Below are 18,462 nucleotides of genomic sequence, written 5' to 3'. Positions count from 1 at the left end.
CCCACAACAACAACCTTGTGAGGTGGCTTTGGACTGAGACAGTATGACTGGCCCAAAGTTACCCAGATGGCTTTCATTGCTAGGGAAAGACTAGAACTCAGGATCTCCCAGTTTCTAGCCTTAACCACTAGACCAAAACTGGTGTGGAGAAGGTGCGTACTGGGATTGTTCTACACAGCACTGTGCACAGTTCTCTTCTACCTGTGTTGCGATGTGTCTGAACCTTGATTAGGGATATTGACTATGGACCTTTTAAATTTTATTTAAAAATGGCAGTGCTGGAATTGTGGACTGGAAGACCTAGGCAAGGCAGACCACTGCAATACAAGTCCTGCTGCTTTTTTAGATGCATCAACATGGGCACACAGAGAGAGTCTGCACATACAGAAAGTCCGTAAGAGATAGGGCTTGCGTGCTGATTATCCTGCAAATTTTGACCTCCTATAAAAGCACTTCTCAGAGATGTCAGCGCCAGCTTGGGGGAGGATGGCAAGAGAACTGGAAATTTTTAAGAAAATGTTGGATAACCATTTGTCTGAAGTGGTGTAGGGTTTCCTGCCTGGGCAGGGGCTAGAAGACCTCCAAGGTCCCTTCCAACTCTGTTATTATTAACTGTGGGAGGGGGAGAAATAAGCACCTGGTTTTAGCCATCAGCCCTCCAATCCCATTATTCTGGGGAACAAGAGAGGGAAAAGAAAAGTGAAGGAAATGGCACCACTCACACAGCAGCAGCTGATCCGCAAGGCTGAGCAATTGGAGTTTATAATATATGTGCAGCGGTGGAGCAGAAGGTCTTTAAACCCATATCAGAAAAACAACCCAGCTGATCGACATTGGGATAGTTAATCTGGAGGGAACAGCGTTGTGGAGCAGATCTTTTACGGTGGGATCAGACAACTGGAAGCAAAGGAGAGGTTTCCAACCCCCCCCCACTCCTTTTTTTTTTTAAATTCCCCTGAACTGCTTCTCTAACACCCTCACCTCACTATCACCCCCTTTCCCATGGCAAGAAAAGCAGAGGGCAAGTGATGGAGGAGAAATGGACTTTTGGGCTACTGGAGCCTCCAGTTGCAAAGAGATGTGTTCCCTCCATGTTTTTTATCATCCAAGGGTGACAGCTGAAAAACTATTCCGGCCCCCTTCCCCCCCCCCGTCTCCCTCCCCCCTCGCTTCTCCCATGGAATAGAAACAGAGGAAGCTTTTAGCTGCCACACCCATGAGATAAAACAGGGAGACATCAGATTGTGGTGTCTGGAAAAGTTGCCCCTCTCTCGTCTTCCCCTCTGCTTTTCCTGCCTTGGGAAAGGAGGAGAAGCAGGAGAGGAGGGGAGACAAAGCTCAGCAACCCCTGGTTTCATTAGTGAGCAAGAACCCAACTACGCAAAACATCCTATATTTGGAACACTTCTTTTTTTCACTGCACGAGTTACTAATTTGTTGTAACTTTCATTTCATAGAATCACCCTGGAAAAGCCCACGTGGACATAACCCCTCCCTTCTTTAACCAAATGTTCTCTCTCTCTTTCCCCTTTACCTTTTACCGACACAAAGAAACCACAATGCAAATCTTTTTTTTCCCCTTGTGGTTGAGGTGGCAGCTTCATTTATTCTGCATGACTTGTAGCCGTTTCTGAAACGGCTGCAAATCATGCAGCAGTGACTTGTAGCAGTTAATAACCGGATTCTTCCTTTTTTTCTAATGTGTTAATAACCGGATTCTTCCTTTTTTTCTAATCTAGAAACCAAAGCGTAAGATCAATCTGGCTTGTTTCTCAGCTGCAAGCATAGGGAAGGTGTCAGGATTGCCTTCTCCAAGACTTCACTTAACCAGGAACTCATCCAGATAACCTGGCAGGTAGGTCCCTTCCTTTCAGCCCAACCTGCCTCACAGGCAGGAGTGAAATCAGGCAGGTTCTGACAGGTTCTGGAGAACCAGTAGTGGAGATTTTGAGTAGTTCGGAGAACCAGCAAATGCCACCTCTGGCTTGCCCCAGAGTGGGGTGGGAATGGAGATTTTGCAGTATCCTTCCCCTGCCACGCCCACCAAGCCACGCCACACCCATCAAGCCACGCCACACCCCCAGAACCGTTTTCTCCCTTCTATGGATACGCATGCAGTCCTCAAAGGGTTTATTTCTAGACAACCATAGAAAGCAAAAATTGAAAGATGTATGAGTCACATTGGATTGCATTCTCTTAAGAACTTCCCCAGGGTCATGTGGAAGACGTATTTCATCAGGAAGGCAAACAAATACAAAGATGAACTATTGTATAGTAGGTGTCATGTCGACTTTTTTTTGACTTGTTGGAAGAAATGTCCTTCTGGGTTCAGTTCCAAGTGCGGAAAAAGATACTGGAAACATGGAGACTATTTGGAAAGATGGTTTTAATGGCGGACAGGATCAGATCAGTGGTGGGTTTCAAATTTTTTCACTACCGGTTCTGTGGGCGTGGCTTGGTGGGTGTGGTGTAGCTTGGTGGCAGGGGAAGGATACTGTAAAATCTCCATTCCCTCCCCAATCCAGGGGAAGGTTACTGTAAAATCCCCATTTCCTCTTGACCAGCTGGGACTTGGGAGGCAGAGAATAGATGGGGGAGGGGCCAGTCAGAATTTTTACTACCGGTTCTCCAAACTACTCAAAATTTCCGCTACTGGTTCTCCAGAACTGGTCAGAACCTGCTAAAACCCACCTCCGGATCACATGGCTTAAGTTCCTGAGCAGAAAAGGGCCAAGATTCTGAGACTGTCTTAGTTTTATGCCTTCTATTGGGCCCTGAACCTGAGCCTGCACTCCGATTGATCGCCAGACTCCCATGGGGCCATGCAGGGGCAACTCTTGCAGACTGTCCTGAGTCCCAAGCTTGGTTGATCCTTACTGGGTGAGGCAATCTCCCCAGGTGCCATGTGGTGAGTTCTGTTGCTAGATGGATAGAGGGCTAATCCTACCTTTGTTGGACCTTGGGTGAGGGCATTTGCCTATGAATAGACCTAGCTATCTCTTTATCTCTTAAGTGTGAACATCTGCTGTGGACTATTAAGGATGATGGGGGCTATTAAGAGTGAGTCTGTTTCCTGCCTAAAAAAAACATGTTTCTCCATTTCTCATCCAAGGAAGTATAATAGTCTGCCTTTTAATATTTCCTAGAATATTTCATTTTCCTTGGAGAGGGGTGAGTGCTAACTTCCTACAGACAATGGTGTTTTTTTTTTGAATGTTCACAATTTTTTTTCTTTCAAATATCTTTTGACTGAGGAGCTAAACTGCCGTGGCACAATCTTTACTTTCTCTTATATTTTCCACACACTTTGGGGGAAAAAAATCCCTGTGATAAAAGTATTGACAGATTTACAGAGGTAATTCCAGGAGATAAGGATTATAGAAGTCCAATACAAGTGAAGGCCACCTGTTTGGCAAAAATCGGTCTATCCTTTTATGTATGGCAAACCAAAATCAAAAGTGGCTGGGTTGACATATTGTTACAAATCATGGTTTGCTTAATTATGGTTTGTGGAATAAATCACAATGGCTGGTTTAAATAGCATCGTAGAATAGGAAGAGAGATGTACATTATCTAACCCAGGGGCGTCAAACTCGCGTCATCATGTGACTTTTTTCTCCTTTGCTAAACGGCTTGGGCGTGGCCAGCACGTGACGCATCCGGCCCATGGGCTGAGAGTTTGACAGCCCTGATCTAACATATGTTCAGTTTGTAATGGACGGGCTCCCTTTGAATTAGACGACTGCCTATATATAATTATCAAAATATATAATTATTAAAAGTATTAAAAAACTATAATGGCAAGCAAAAAAGGAAAATAATAGATGCAGGGTGTTAATAATAATGAAGCCACCTCACACATTTTGCCCATCCCCTGTGGTTCCCATACCTGTTGACATAACTAGGTCTTGAGGCACTTTCGAAAGAGTGATGAGCTTGATCTCAACTCAGGAGGAAGAAGATTCGACAATGCAGGTGCCATAATGGAAAAGGCCCTGCCATCTAGGGCCCACCACATGTAGCTCCCTAGGTGATGGAACCCTCAAACATGCAGTCCCAGTCCATGCTATATAGGGCTTTAAAGCAGGGGTGCTATTCAGCAGGTTCTGATGGGTTCTGGAAAACCGGTAGCCGAAATTTTGAGTAGTTTGGAGAACCGGCAAATACCACCTTTGGCTGGCCCCAGGGTGGGGTGGTAATGGGGATTTTGCAGTATCCTTCCTCTGCCATGCCCACCATGCCACGCCCACAGAACCTATAGTAAAAAAAAATTGAATTCCACCACTGCTTTAAAAGGCGACACGAGCACCTTGAACCGGGCTACAAAGCAAATTGGTAACCAATGGAGCTCGCACAGCAAAGCTATTGTCAACTTTGGAAGCCATATTAACCCAGAAGCTTCCGTGGTGCCACTTTCTCATATATGGGAAAGTAGGAGGGGGGATTTAGTAGAGGGGTTGTCTTTAGACCTAATAGCATTCTTCCTGTCAGTCAAGATCAGGGCGATCCTGCAAATGGAGGAGGAGTGGTCGGAGTGTCGTCTCCAGATGGACGGTTGGCGATTGGAGCATGTGATCGACTGAGGGGACTGTTTGGGGGGGGTTGATTTACTGAGGGAAAACCTGGACCTCTCAGATTCAGGTTTTCCCAGATGTGCCAGTTTACCTATCCTAGTAATTAGACCTTTGAAAGATGCTTGTTTTGGAGTTTTTATTTGGAGGGGGGAGGGGGGGATTTCTAGAACGCTGAGAGCTATAACTTGTTCTTTATCAGAAACACACATAACTGTTCATGCTGCTGCATTTTGCAGTGACTAAAATGTCCAGATATTCTTCAAGGGCAGTCCCAGGTAGAGTATATTACAATAGTCCGCCTGGAAGGCTCTCCCAGTTGTGACTGCCATGAGCAGGAGTCATGAGTCGGGGAGGACCCCGGGTTGTGCATAAAGTCTGCTTTTAAAAATCTACTTTAAAGTAATTTCAGGCTATATTAAAGCTCCTTTGTTAATCTTATGAATCTGTGATCTTTTGCAAACACTCAATGTAAATGTGCACAACCGAAGAGTTCTGCAACTATCCTTGCTTCTGGTGTCTTTTACACCAAAGAGTAGCAATAGCAATAGACTTATATACCGCTTCACAGTGCTTTACAGCCCTCTCTAAGCAGTTTGCAGAGACAGCCTATTGCCCACAACAATCTGGGTCCTCATTTTACTGACCTTGGAAGGATGGAAGGCTGAATCAACCTTGAGCCGGTGAGAATTGAACTGCAGGCAGCTGGCAATCAGCAGAAGTAGCTTGCAATACTGCATTCTAACCACTGCGCCACCGAGGCTCTTTCAACTGCAGGTTGCCCTCAATTTAGGAACATTCATTTAACAACGGTTTGAGATTATGGCTGCCTCAGAAAAAGTGACGTGTGATCTGCCCTCAAAGTTATGACCATCGCACCACCTTCACACAATTGCCATGTGGATGCTTGGCAACCGACTCAGTATTTACGATGGTTGCAGCCTCTTGCAATCATGTATTCGCAATTTGTGACCTTCTTGGCCGGCTTTTGGTAAACAAAGTCAATTGAGGAAGCCAGATTCACTTAACAACCACAAGAGAAATGATAGTCAAATCGCAGCCAGCCATGTGGTGACTTGCTTAACAACTGCACAGCTTAGTGAACAAAATTTTAGTTTCTGTTGTGGCTGTAAGTTGAGGACTACCTGTAATGTCTATAATAGTTGTGCTGGGCAGGCTGCATTTTTCTTGTGATACACAGCTGGTCCTCAACTAAAACAGTTCATTTAGTGACTGTTCAAAGTTACAGCAACAGTGAAAAAGTGACATGATCATTTTTCACACTTATAACTGATGCAGCATCCCCACGGTCACGTGATCAAAATTCGGATGCTTGGCATCCGACTCATATTTATCACAGGATCATACAATCACCTTTTGCAACCTTCTGACAAGCAAAGTCAATGGGGAAACCAGATTCACTGAACAACCGTGTTACTAACTTAACAACTGTCATGATTCACTTCACAGCTCTGGCAATAAAGGATGCAAAACGGGTAAAATCTAAAAATTTTCCCCACCGGTTCTATGGGCGTGGCTTAATTGGTGGGTGTGGCTTGGTGGTCAGGTGACTGAATGGGCATGGCCAATAATAATAAATAATAAAAATAATAAACAAAGTATACAAAACTTGGGAGTGCACCAGTCTACCTTCTTTAAAAATAGAGGCATCAGTCTACTAGCTACCTACAGCACTGATCAGCTGTAGTGCGGCCCTGTTGTGGCTCCAGCCCCCCCTCCCCCCCCGGGCCTGGCCCCCTGCCAGAAAGTGACTCAGAGAGTGAGGGGGAAGGGCCATCAGGGCTCCCCTCCGCAGGGCCGGCCTCTCTGGCTCAGCTCCAGGAGCCAGAGGCAGGCCAGGTAGAGGAGGTGATGAGGCCTCTGTCTCCTGTATCTCCCCCCATCCAGGAAACGCTTCCAGACCCAGCTGTGGACAATCAGCCCTGGTTAGATCCCAGGTTTCGTAGACAAGAGAGGCGAGAACAACAGAAGCAGGGGTGGGGCAGGCCTAGAAAGTGCTGAGTCACGGAGCCACACCCCACAGGGTATAAAAGCAGGAGGGGCTACTATATTACTTCGTGACAAACAAATCAACTGACTGGAGAACTCTTAAGCTGAACTATCTGACTGAGCATTTGGCCTGAATTGCTCTTTGCTCCTGACTTCCTGGTTGCTTCGGTGCCGGCATCAAGGAGATAAGAAAACGTTGGCAGACAAACGCTGGTTTGCTGCCAGAGCTGATAGTTGCCGTGGACTAAATTGCTGGCTAATTGAGTTAGTTCACGTGCCTCCCGGACTGAGGTGGGGGACAGAACAGACCCTATGAAGCGCCACTGCAGTCATTTAAGGCCGTTTGCAGCTATATCACTACCGAGAGCTTCAGGGAGAGAGAAGAGGAATAGCAAGGCATGGGCAGTCGGTGGGGGGCAAGGATTTTTGCTACCGGTTCTCTGAACTACCAGCCCCCATCGCTACCGGACCGCGTGATCAGGTCCAAATCGGGAGCATTTCAACCCTGATGCAAAAGGGGGCAAAACTCACTTAACAACTGTTTCACTTAGCAACAGAAACTTTGGGCTCAATTTTGAATCGTAAGTCGAGGACTACATGCATGGCCTAAGAAAGAAAATGTAGGAAAACTCTTCACAGACTGATGATATATTTATATATGCTGCTGGAGTAGACAAGAATGCAATTGATTAAGCTCTACTACTATGCTTCTTTCGTCCATCAAAGACTTGTGAGAACTTCATTTGTGGCCCAAATATGCACAGCTAGGGACCATTTATATTTTCAATATTCTTCCCCATCATTTTCTTCTTCCAAAGAATCCGTGCCAACTTCCTCATAGTCTTTCTCCAATGCAGCTAAATCTTCCCGAGCCTCGGAAAACTCTCCTTCCTCCATGCCTTCACCAACATACCAGTGAACGAAGGCTCGCTTGGCATACATCAAATCAAACTTGTGGTCCAACCTTGCCCAGGCTTCAGCGATGGCAGTGGTGTTGCTCAGCATGCAAACAGCTCGCTGCACTTGAGCAAGGTCACCTCCGGGCACTATGGTTGGGGGCTGATAATTGATGCCAACCTGGAAAACAAGGAGAGATAAGATCATTCAACATGGCCTAGATAGGAAGTGTAGAGGGGGGGGAAAGAGCAATGAGAATTAATTTTATGGAGGGAGGTTCTAATGACACTGCACTGAATTTATTCCCATAATTTCTACTAATAGCTAACCTGAGAGATGCCATATTTCAATTATCTTATTAAAAAAAATGGCGCCATGGCTCAGTGGTTAAGAGATTGAACTCTTTGGCTGGAAAGTCAGCAGCCCAGGTTTGAGACCCGAGTGCCACATGACAGAGTGAGCTCCCATCCTCACCTCAGCTCCTGCCACCTAGCAGCTTGAAAGCATGCAAAATGTGAGTAGATAACTAGGTACCATTTCAGTGGGAAGGTAATAGTGCTCCATGATGTTATGCTGGCCACATGACCATGGAAATGTCTGGAAAACACTGGCTCAATGGCCTTGAAACGGAGATGAGCATCGTCCCCTATAGTGGACAATGACTAGCGGAGCAAAATCCGGAGGGACTCCTTTTTTATAGAAAAACAAAAAACAAAACTTCAGGATATTTTGGGTGTGCAAAAGCTTGTGGTGTTAAAAAGGCATTTGCATCTCTGCTAAAAATTGATTGCTAAGGGCTAAGGATATGAACTCTCCAACAAAATGCTGTTTTTGACAATCCCCAAGTAGATGAAGATAGAGATAATAAGATAATGTTTGTTTAAAAGACATGTTTTTACAACACTTTACACTTACTAAGTTTGGGGAGAAAGTGTTGGGTTGTATAAATATATTTATGCAACAAAAGCTAAAATATTCAGATAATAATGTTCTTTTGAACTAAACTATATGAAGTCTTCTTTCATTACCACATGATTACCGTTGAGTTTAAGACACAACAGTATTGATCAACTATGGCAACTCTCAGAACTTTCAATTGGTTGTGAAATTCTGAGAGTTAAAGTCCACCCATCTGAAAAAAGTTGAGAAATACTGGAATAGAAGATGACATACTGTCTTCACCATGTTTGCTTCCTCTCAAAATCCTCCATGTTTCATCAAGTACATAGTGAATTCATCCACCTGCTGTAGGAGGTGACCAGGCTGAACGCAAGGAGGATTCAAACATGTCATCAGTCTTGAGTCCCTTCACACCCACAAAAGATCTACTAAGTCCAACCCACCGTGAATTCTGTTGACTCGTATCTACTGCAAATTTGCTTTGACCGTTAGTAGTTCACATTCTTGTAGAAAGTTTTAACATACAGTAGTCACGTGATCAAAATTCACATACTTAGCAACCGGCATATATTTATGACGGTTGCAGTGCCCCATGATCATGTGATTTCCCTTTCTGCAACCTTCTGATAAGTAAAGTCTAACTGTATTACTATTAATTGTCAAGAAGAAACTGGGAGCCAGGTGGAGTTCAAAAGCACTGCGATTTTGTTACCCATACACAAGAATCTGATCTATTAACAGTCAATGCAAATTGACTCCAGATAAGAGTCAACCGACTTCAGCTTAGATCTCTTTTGGGGATGTAGGGACTCTAGACTGATGATGTGTTTGACACTGCCCTCGGCTCAGCCTGATCATCTCTTACATTAACAAGTGCAGTGATTCATTTAACAACTGTGACAAAAAGATCATAAAATGGGGCAAAACTCATTTAACAACTGTCTTGCTTAGCAATGGAAATTTTGGGCTCAATTGTGGTCATAAGTCGAGGACTACCTGTATTGCCCAAATTGTGAGATTAAGTTACACACTATTAGTCACTATTTGTTTTGTTCTGAGTTTGGTTTATTTTACTTTCCATAACTGCTGATACTTGCACAACAATTGTACATTATTCTATAAAATACATTATTCTATTTGCTATTCTTATTCAAATATACAGTATAAGCATTTTTGAGAAAGCATGGGGGCAAATGAGAAAAAGGCAAAAAAAAATAGCGCAAATGAGGACAAATAATCTATTCAATATTATACTAAAAATTGGTTTTAAGTCTTCTGTTTGAATTGTGCAAACAACCAGATTATATAGCCAGAATTGCAAATGTTTGTGTAGGAGTACTCATACTAACATTTCATTCCCTTTTATGTAGAATGGAGATGTTTTGTTTTGAAAATTGCTGCTTCAGGATTTAGAGACATTTAGGAGGGGCATAAATGATGTTCTTATGATGTACATGAACATGAATAATGTAAAACAATAAAAGCTAAACATGTCCACTCAAAGGGGAAGGGTTATTTGAAGTATAGGGCATCTTTATAAAGATAGATCAGGAAATAAAAACATTATTTAAAGGTTGGATTATTTTCTGAATATATGAGGAAAGGTTTGCTTATTTATGGTAAACCCATTTGTGGTAAACCCATCTCACCATTCGGAATGAAAATGGTTATTTAATTGACTTGCATAATTTTTTTGAAAAAGTAATTTCTGTTTAGTTCAAGTATGTAAATTTATACTTTACACTTTGAAAGTCTACGGGAGGCTTCTCCCAATTTTAATGAAATTGGATAAAATAGCTTATGGTAAGTACATTGAGGTTACTTACATTTAATACTTATCTTGGGACATGGATTATACCCATCATGTCTATGTGCCTCTTTTTAAGACAGAAGGAAGATATTTAATTATTTGCTGCTCACCTTGAAGCCAGTTGGACACCAGTCCACAAACTGGATTGTTCTTTTAGTCTTGATGGCAGCAATTGCTACATTGACATCTTTGGGTACCACATCTCCACGATAGAGCATGCAGCAAGCCATGTACTTGCCATGACGGGGGTCGCATTTGACCATCTGATTGTTGGCCTCAAAACAGGAGCTGGTGATCTCGGCCACGGAGAGCTGCTCGTGGTAGGCCTTCTCAGAGGAGATGATGGGTGCATAGGTCACCAAGGGGAAGTGGATGCGAGGGTAGGGCACCAGGTTGGTCTGGAATTCAGTCAGGTCCACATTGAGGGCACCATCGAAACGCAAGGAGGCAGTGATGGAGGAGACAATCTGGCTGATGAGACGGTTCAGGTTGGTGTACGTGGGACGCTCAATGTCCAAATTACGCCGGCAGATGTCATAGATGGCCTCATTGTCCACCATGAAGGCACAGTCGGAGTGTTCCAAGGTGGTGTGGGTGGTCAGGATAGAATTGTAGGGTTCCACCACTGCAGTGGACACTTGAGGGGCTGGATAGATAGCGAACTCCAGTTTGGACTTCTTGCCATAATCTACCGACAAGCGTTCCATCAACAAGGAGGTGAAACCTGAGCCCGTGCCTCCTCCAAAACTGTGGAAAATCAGGAATCCTTGTAAACCTGAGCAGGAATCTGTCTACAAAGAAGTACAATCCAAGGTGAGCTATGTGTATCTCAACAATACTTTTTAGCCCACTCAGTATTTGCTTCATGCAAAGATAATTTCTACAATTCCAAATCTAATTCCAAATCTTGTTTGTTGATACGGCTTTGTACCAGTGATCCTGTGCTTAGGCACATGAAGCCAAACAGATCTGATCTATATAATTACCTTGCTATATGCTACAATTGTTCTCGGAACATTGTGGTGAATCTTAAAAGTAAATTTAAATTTTAAAAAGTACTATTTTTTACTACTTAATAGTCAAATATTTTTATGAATTTAAGAGTCGGTAAGGAAGTCTCCATGGGACCCTTCCTAATTCCCCATTTAAAGCAAGTTTTTAAATTCTTTACAAAAAGTAATAGTTTCAGTGGCAGTTTACGGAAATCAGAAATCCAGGGGTATTGTGAGTTTTCAATAAGAACCTACATTTTGGTGAGGAAACCTTTTTGAATGAAAACTTGTTTATTAATAGCATTTTTTTTCATGCATGGGACCTTTCTAAAATAGATTACAGCCATTCTTAACCACTAACACTTTAAATGTTAAGCTAGCTGTGTGATACTACAGGTAGTCCTTGACTTACAACAGTTCATTTAGTGACCGGATAAAGTTACAACATCACTGAGAAAACTCCTCATGACTGTTTTTCATATGTATAACCAGTGATGGGATGTTGCCAGTTCTACCCGGTTTGGGCAAACCAGTAGCTGGGGCTGTGGGAGGCTCCACCCACCTGCCCGGACGTCATCACATCCTTTTTCTTTATGCTCTGCACATGCGCAGAAGGTCCTGCACATGTGCGGAGGTGACACGGGCGGAGATGGTTGCTCACATTTGCGAATTGGTTGTTAAGATAAGTCAATAGTACCCTTGTGTATAACTATTGCAGCACCCCCATGGGCATGTGATCAAAATTTGGATGCTTGGCAACTGACTCATATTTTATGACAGTTGCAGTGTCCTGAGGTCATGTGATCACCTTTTGTGACTTTCTGACAAGCAAGGTCAATGTGAAAGCCAGATTCGCTTAACAACCATGTTCCTATGTTGAGCTGAGGTGGTGCAGTGGTTAGAATGCAGTACTGCAGGCTACTTCTGCTGACTGCTGGCTGCCTGCAATTTGGCAGATCGAATCTCACCAGGCTCAAGGTGGACTCAGCCTTCCATCCTTCCAAGGTGGGTAAAATGAGGACCCAGATTGTTGGGGGCAATAGGCTGACTCTGTAAACCGCTTAAGAGAGGGCTGTAGAGCACTGTAAAGCGATATATAAGTCTAAGTGCTATTGTTATTGCTACTAACTTAACACCTGCAGTGATTCACTTAAAAAATGTAGCAAGAAAGGTCGTAAAACGGGGCAAACCTCACTTAACAAATGTCTCACATAGCAACAGAAAATTTTTAATTGTGCTGGTAAAATGAGGATTACCAGTATTGTGACTGCCTTATAATACAAGAAGAAAAGAGAGTAGAGTAATAGGATAACAATTCCTCCTTCTCTACAGTATGCGGATTATACAGTTGGCATAAAAAATATTTTTCAAACAAGATAGCCTAGCGAGGTTTTCCTAGAATTGAAAGTATGAGATCCATGACTTTCATAGTTTGTTATTTAGATTTAACTTAAATAGATTGTTATTTACTCAATTCATTCTGCATAGTAATACAGCTCATGGCATACCCAACTGCCATGACTGGAACTGGACTTTCTATCAATCAATTTCTGCTTCTAGCCCTAGATTTGCACTGAATTTCTGCCTCAAAATCATGCTTACTTTTAATTTTCATGCTTACCAGCTTGCGAATACGATCCAGCACCATATCAATGCTCTCCTTTCCAATGGTGTAGTGACCACGGGCATAGTTGTTAGCGGCATCCTCTTTGCCAGTGATCAGCTGCTCTGGGTGGAAAAGCTGGCGGTAGGCGCCAGCCCGGACTTCATCTGTTAAGAAATGGAAATATATCGTGATAAATATAAGACAATTTTTGATAATAGTGATATGTTCCTTCCTAATTGACTTCTGACACCATCTTTGTTTGCTAAATGACAGAAGCTTTGCATGTTATTTTGGCTTTAACTTCATTTGAAATTATTCCAGGCGCAGTTTATTAACATCAAATATGGTCTTGCTTGATTTTTAGAAACCAAGTAGGAACTATGGCAATGCTTGGTTTGATCCTCGATGATCTAGGTTGCACATCCGAGGATAGGAATTCTTAATACAGGTAGTCCTCAACATATAACCACAATTGAGCCCAAAACTTACATGGTTAAGTAAAACATTTGTTAGGTGAGTTTTGCCTCATTTTATGACTTTTCTTGCCATAGTGAATCATTGCAATTGTTATGTTAGTAACACAGTTGTTAAGTAAATCTGGCTTCCCCATTGAGTTTGCTGATCAGAAGGTCGCAAAAGATTTTTATTATTTATTTATTTTATTTGATTTTTATACCGCCCTTCTCCCGAAGGACTCAGATGATCACATGACCCCAGGACATTGCAACTATCATAAATTTGAATAAATCTGAATTTTGATCATGGGATGATAGGAATACTGCAATGGTCATAAGTGTGAAAAGCTGTCATAAGTCACTTTTTTCAGTACCATAACTTTGAACTGTCACTAAATGAACTGTTATAAGTCAAGGACTACCTATACTGGTGGCACATTAGAGATATATTGCTAAACTTAAAATAAACTTTAATTCTTTTTACTTCCCCCCCCTTACAATCTCTCTCTCTTTCTCTCTCTCTCTCTCTCTCTCACACACACACACACACACACATACATATACAAGCACACATAAACTATTTAAACGAGACATTTAGATATCCAACATATTAAAAAGCTCCGCCAAGTAAAATTCTGTCCCAGATGGATATAATGAAATATTCACACAAGGTAGCCAGCAGGATGGCCTTTTCTTTTTCTGTTTACTCTTTCAAAATTCAGGAGAAACAACATTTCTCATATTTCGAAAACTAAAAAATATATAACTGCCAGAGCAGAGCTAGAAGCATCCTACAACAACAGTAATAATAATAAAACAACCTGTTTAGGGCCCTGTTGTATAAACTGGTGTTCTAAAGCCTGTATCAACCTCTGCAGTGGTGGATTTCACAATGTTTTACAACCGGTTCTGTGGGTGTGGCTTGGTGGGCGTGGCAGGGGAAGGATACTGTAAATTCTCCATTCCCACCCCACTCTAGGGGAAAGTTACTGCAAAATCCCCATTCTCTCTTGATCAGCTGGGACTCGGGAGGCAGAGAATAGATGGGGGAGGGGCCAGTCAGAGGTGGTATTTACCGGTTCTCCAAATTACTCAAAATTTCTGCTACCGGTTCTACAAAACTGGTCAGAACCTGCTGAATACCACCTCTGAACCTCTGTAAATAGTAATACTGGTGTTAGGGTATAGTATAATATATAGAATATAATAAATAATCATGCTATGATTGAAGAGCTAAAATGGAACCCCAATTCGTTAAATTAGGAGCATGCAAACAGGTACGTTCCCAACATTTATTAAAAAGGCTACATAACTGAATTTCTTTCAATATATTCATGTAAGGAAAAGTATGTAATTAAAGTGAACCAGAGTATAATTATCTATCTTAATAATTTTCTTTGTATGAGATTAAAAATGAGAGGCATTGATTTGTAGAGCATATGTGTGGGACTGGGACTCTAAATTGTGTTCTTCTAATCTTTAACTCTACAATATGATTAGTCAGAGTTAAGTCAGTCAACTAATTTTAGAAACAAGAAAGGGCAGCCTGGTCTATTTTTTCCTCCCACGGAGGGGGATGGAAGGCATAACATAAATGATTTTTTTGCAACAATTACCTGATTGATTAGATATTATTTTTTGATTTATTGTTTGATGTGATTTATTCAATCCTTCTATTAGAATTCAGTCAAGATCCCAGTAATTAAAATGGTGGTATTTATCCTCTCCTCCCCAGTTAAGATAGGGAAAGGTTAGCTCTATAAAAATACCAGCAAGTGAGATGTTCCCCCTGACCAAATTAAGTTGCTGCAAAAGAAAATAAAAACAATTTTCAGCCTAAACAGGCTTGTGGGATTGGTTGTAGCATTAATCACAAATTGTTTGCCTCAGCGTACGCTCCAAAGTGCTTTGATTGTAGACATGTTCTTAGCACCTTGATTTCCCCAAATCTCAAGGATGTTTTTGGTATAGAATTCTGCAAAATAGGACCTGAGGGCTGAAGACATCCTGTCAAATGGAGGTAGGTTTGTTTGTTTTTCCCATCCTTGAACAGTAAATTGCACATAACATCAGAAGTCACCCTTCCATGACCGGCAAAAGACCTGATTTCTCCATTCCATCTCCAGCACTGCAAATGTTCAATAACCCCCATTCTATTTGCCACCACTCATGATTTCACTGACCTACTACTGTGGGTTCTAGGTCCACCATAACAGCTCGTGGCACGTGCTTCCCCGTGCGGGTTTCGCTGAAGAAAGTGGTAAAGGAGTCGTCATTATTAAACTTGCTGGGTTCGGCCTGGAAGGTGCCATCTGGCTGGATGGCGTGTTCCAGACAGAAGAGCTCCCAGCATGCATTACCAATCTGAACTCCAGCTTGTCCAACATGAACAGAGATGCATTCACGCTGTGAGGGGGAAAAATAAAGAGAAGATAAGAAGAACAGGAGACATACCATTCCCATTTATCTCTCCCCTCCCACTCTTCTAGAGAAGATTATCGTTGGACCTTCAGGGGTAGAGGACTTCTTATTTTCAACTGTTTGATCCAACTTGGAACTCTTAGGAGAATTTAAATGAATATCCCATCATTTCCACCTCATAACGAACAACTGGGTTGACTATGTCCACCAGACCATGTCCATCATTACAGTTGCAGGCTACCACGTTGGAAAAGACTAATCTAGACAGTGATCTAAATTTTCCGAGCATCAATATCTGTGTAACCAAAATGATATCACTCAGGAAGAAGATAAAAATGCTAGCAGTTTTTGGAAAGCCCCTATTTTGAAGAAGTACAAACAATATTGACAAGAGTAACCCTCACTTGCAAAATCCAATGAGGACCAAGATTAATTTTCGGCCATAAAATGCTGCCGGTCTGCTGGAGGATAACAGCAGTGAAGAAGAAAATAGAATATTTCTACACTGGCCCAATGTTTTTATTGCGGTGATTAGACTGTAAATAGATGCATTATGGATGCTATTTCAATGATAGAGCCAGTGGTTAAAGCACTGGGCCAGAAGCAGTTGTGGGATTCACATAATTTAACAACCGGTTCTCTGCCCTAATGATTTCTTCCAACAACCAGTTTGCCAAACTGCTCAGAAAGTTAACAACCGGTTCTCCCGAAGTGGTGCGAACTGGCTGAATCCCACCACTGGCCAGAAGCTCTGTGAGTTCTTCTCTCACCTTAGGCACAAAGACAACTGAACAAACTCTTAGCCCTAGGAAGCAGGCAATGGCAATCCACTTTCAAAATCTGGACCACAGCCAGCATACATTTTTGTTTCAGCAAAAAAATAACATCATAATGAAACAGTGAGCATTTTTCAGGATTTGTTAAACATTCTCAGGTTTCATCTGTATACAAAGAGCAGCTTTAATATCATACAGATTGTGATAAATCTCAATAATCCCATAATATGTCTAATGGGTTTGTTTTTCTTTCTGCGTAGGTCTTAACTTAGCTAAATGATATTACTGCATGAACTGTAACTTAAGAAGGTTGTGGTCTTTGGATTCCTTCACCCATTTGATTGATAGGAAGAGTGGCATTGCTTTCCCTCTCACCCTACCATCCACTTTTTTTAAAATTTCTATTTCACATGTTTAACTTTAGAAATTAATACTGGCCAGAATCATCACACATTTACTGGCTATCAAGATCAGGTTAAATGATGCAAAATGAAGTTGGTTACTTCATTTTGGTTACAAAATGAAGTAAAAAAAAATTAAGTTTCTCTTTTGTTTCTTGCAAAACTTCCAGTTTAGCAATTTGGGAGTCTTCAAAATTGGATGGGAGGAAGGGACCGAAAGCCTGGAAATAGATTAACTCAAAGTTACCTAACAAAGAAAGAATTAGTTAACGGCTTTAGTTCAAGTTCTAGGCTACATCATATAGTCACATACAGTCTGTCTGATGGTTATTGAGTAGTACCAACCCTTTTATACGGGGGGGGGGGGGAATGTATTGCTCTAAGCTTTAAGTATAGATTGTTTGCTAAGCCATAATGATCCAAATCACACATGCTAAAATCAAGAACTTATATTATCCAACTTCTTTGTGGCACTGCTTGAGGTTATGCTAGTGGGTTTTGGTGATCATTTTGGATATTTGAAGGGTGGACAGGGTGGAAATGTAGTGGCTTGCTCTCCTCCCCAAACATAATATCACCATAAAAGCTAAAAGAGAATACAAAAACCAAGTCTCTTCCAGTTATGGCAGCACAAAACTGGACAACCTCTGACAGCTTTCCAGAGGCTAGAAAGACAAGAGTTGAAAGCTGTGATTTTTTAGAAGTTGTCCTATCTTGTTTTAGTGGAATGGGTGATCCCAGCCAGCATCATCTGGGCAGGTTATGAATTTTGAGTTTCCCACTTATTCTCAGGGTAGAGAATGCAGTTTGTCTTGTTGCAATTCATCCTAGAGGTATTTTTTTTTAAACTCGGGTTTCCTGCTGACTTCTGCTATCTCCTGTTTAATCCCAGGTAAGCATGTTTAAGACTGCACTGTTCACCACTTCAGCTTACTACGGGGTCTGTGCTAGAAACACAAATACAATCCGGCCAAGAGGTAAAGCCTAACTTGTTTTTGAATATAAACCTTACAACTTTTTAGAGCCAAGTGGGTGTGAATTTCTTCATTCTTGCTTCCCCTCTGTTTCTTTGGCTTACCATAATGCTTTGTCTGATTCTGATTCTGGCTTCTTTTCTTGATCAGGAACTTGAAGCTTTTCTTGATCAGGAGCTTTGTTTCTGTTTTCCCTTTCTCTCACCAATTCCTTCTGCCACCAGTTGAGCTGTAATGAAGGAGGAGACTGGCTCCAAACACCTGTTGTTGCCTTTCAGTGTCATAGAGCAGGGGAGGGAAGAGGTCATAATTCCCAACATGTACACCCTCTGGACCAACTTACATCACCAGCCTCTCAGATCATAGCTGCTGCAGCTTCATTAAGCCCAAAGGGACACACATCCTAAAAAATTCTAAATTATCCACTGATGGGGTTTAATCAGCCCAGCCACGAGAAATAGTGGTCTTTAAATAAATTTAAGATTAGATCGGATATCTTTATTATGGACTTTGAGTGTAAAAGACATAGCTTGACACAACAATTTGTTATTGCAAAATGAAGGAAAATAATAGAACGATAAAAGCAAAATACCTAATTAAAGGTTTTGCACATTTGTAGAACTCGGTGAAGATATTTCGCTATGTAATA

The 18,462-nt window shown here is 41.9% G+C and overlaps 1 protein-coding gene across 1 annotated transcript; it reads right to left on the bottom strand.

Moving 5' to 3' along the window:
• Positions 1–7,213: 7,213 nt before the first annotated feature.
• LOC131202303 (tubulin alpha-8 chain) lies at positions 7,214–18,053 on the bottom strand. The gene is made up of 5 exons (XM_058191142.1): positions 17,918–18,053; positions 15,425–15,647; positions 12,802–12,950; positions 10,299–10,979; positions 7,214–7,658 (listed from the first exon to the last, which is right to left on the bottom strand). The coding sequence occupies exons 1-5, from the start codon at positions 17,918–17,920 to the stop codon at positions 7,365–7,367; spliced, it is 1,350 nt and encodes a 449-aa protein (XP_058047125.1). The 5' UTR covers positions 17,921–18,053; the 3' UTR covers positions 7,214–7,364.
• Between the last annotated feature and the right edge of the window lie 409 nt (positions 18,054–18,462).

Source organism: Ahaetulla prasina, chromosome 7 (genome assembly GCF_028640845.1).
Source record: "Ahaetulla prasina isolate Xishuangbanna chromosome 7, ASM2864084v1, whole genome shotgun sequence".
Taxonomy (NCBI): Eukaryota; Metazoa; Chordata; class Lepidosauria; order Squamata; family Colubridae; genus Ahaetulla; species Ahaetulla prasina.
The sequence above is the reverse complement of the archived record's forward strand: the minus strand, read 5'-3'. Positions and strand labels throughout refer to the sequence as shown.